This window comes from Terrapene carolina, unplaced genomic scaffold (assembly GCF_002925995.2).
Source record: "Terrapene carolina triunguis isolate 2854851 unplaced genomic scaffold, T_m_triunguis-2.0 Scaffold43884, whole genome shotgun sequence".
NCBI lineage: Eukaryota > Metazoa > Chordata > Testudines > Emydidae > Terrapene > Terrapene triunguis.
In genome coordinates this window covers 1-1,053 of record NW_020708235.1, presented here as the reverse complement: position 1 = coordinate 1,053, position 1,053 = coordinate 1, and the positions used below count along the sequence as shown (strand labels likewise).

At 48.2% G+C, this 1,053-nt stretch overlaps 1 protein-coding gene across 1 annotated transcript; it reads right to left on the bottom strand.

Annotated features, from left to right (window-relative positions):
* Positions 1 to 53: 53 nt before the first annotated feature.
* On the bottom strand, positions 54 to 992 carry LOC113405581 (putative olfactory receptor 52P1). The gene has a single exon (XM_026646794.1). It carries the CDS (start codon positions 990 to 992, stop codon positions 54 to 56), a length of 939 nt encoding a protein of 312 aa, XP_026502579.1.
* Between the last annotated feature and the right edge of the window lie 61 nt (positions 993 to 1,053).

The following is a 1,053-nucleotide window of genomic DNA, read 5'->3' as shown; positions in this document are numbered from 1 at the left end:
CCAAACTGGGACAAAGCACCCTTGATTAATGAGGAGTCAGTGGCCCCTGGCGATCACCTTCTGCAGGTGTATTTACCCACTTTCTCACGAAGTTCTTTGGATTTGACACCATAAATTATAGGGTTGAGCATGGGGGGAACAAGGAGATAGAAGTTAGCGACGGTGACATGTACATGGGAAGCAATTCCTTGACCAAACCTCTGTGTCAGGTAGGAGAAGACGGAGGGAGTATAAGACATCAGCATCACACAGATGTGGGATGTGCAGGTATTAAGGGCTTTCTGGTGGGCTTCCTTGAAGGAGATTCTGAGGATGGCCCTGATGATCAGAACATAGGACAGGGCAATGAGCGTCAGGTCTGACGCATTGACTACGATTGCTATCACCAAGCCGTACATCCTGTTAACTGTAATGTCCCCACATGACATCTTTGCCACCGCTATATGCTCACAGTATGTGTGGGGAATAATGTGGTTAGCACAGAATGACAGCCTGCTGAGGAGCACGGGCATGGGCAGAACAACGAGAACAGCTCTTATCAAACCCACTAGACCTAGCTTAGCTATCCGTGAGTTGGTGAGGATGGTGGTGTATCTCAGAGGGTTACATATGGCAACGTAGCGATCAAAGGCCATTGTCACAAGGACGGCTGACTGCATAGCAAAAACCGCATGAAGGAAGAACATCTGGGTGAGACAGCCACCCACAGTAATACTGGTCAAATTGAACCAAAATATGCACAGTGCCTTTGGCACAACGGAGGTAGACATGCCAATGTCTGTGATCGCCAGCATGCAGAGAAGCAGGTGCATTGGTTTGTGCAGGGTCTGCTCTTTGCTTACGACAAACAGAACCATGACATTTCCCAGTAGGTTGATAATGTAGAACATAGAGAAAGGGATGGAAATCCAGATATGGGCAGCTTCCAGGCCAGGGATGCCTATTAGGATAAATGGTGAAGGTTCAGAGGGGGTGAGGTTGAAAGCTGCCATGAGGAGTTCGATATGTCGATTGTGCTCAGAAATGCTCAAGGTGCCTGTGAAGGAAGAGAAA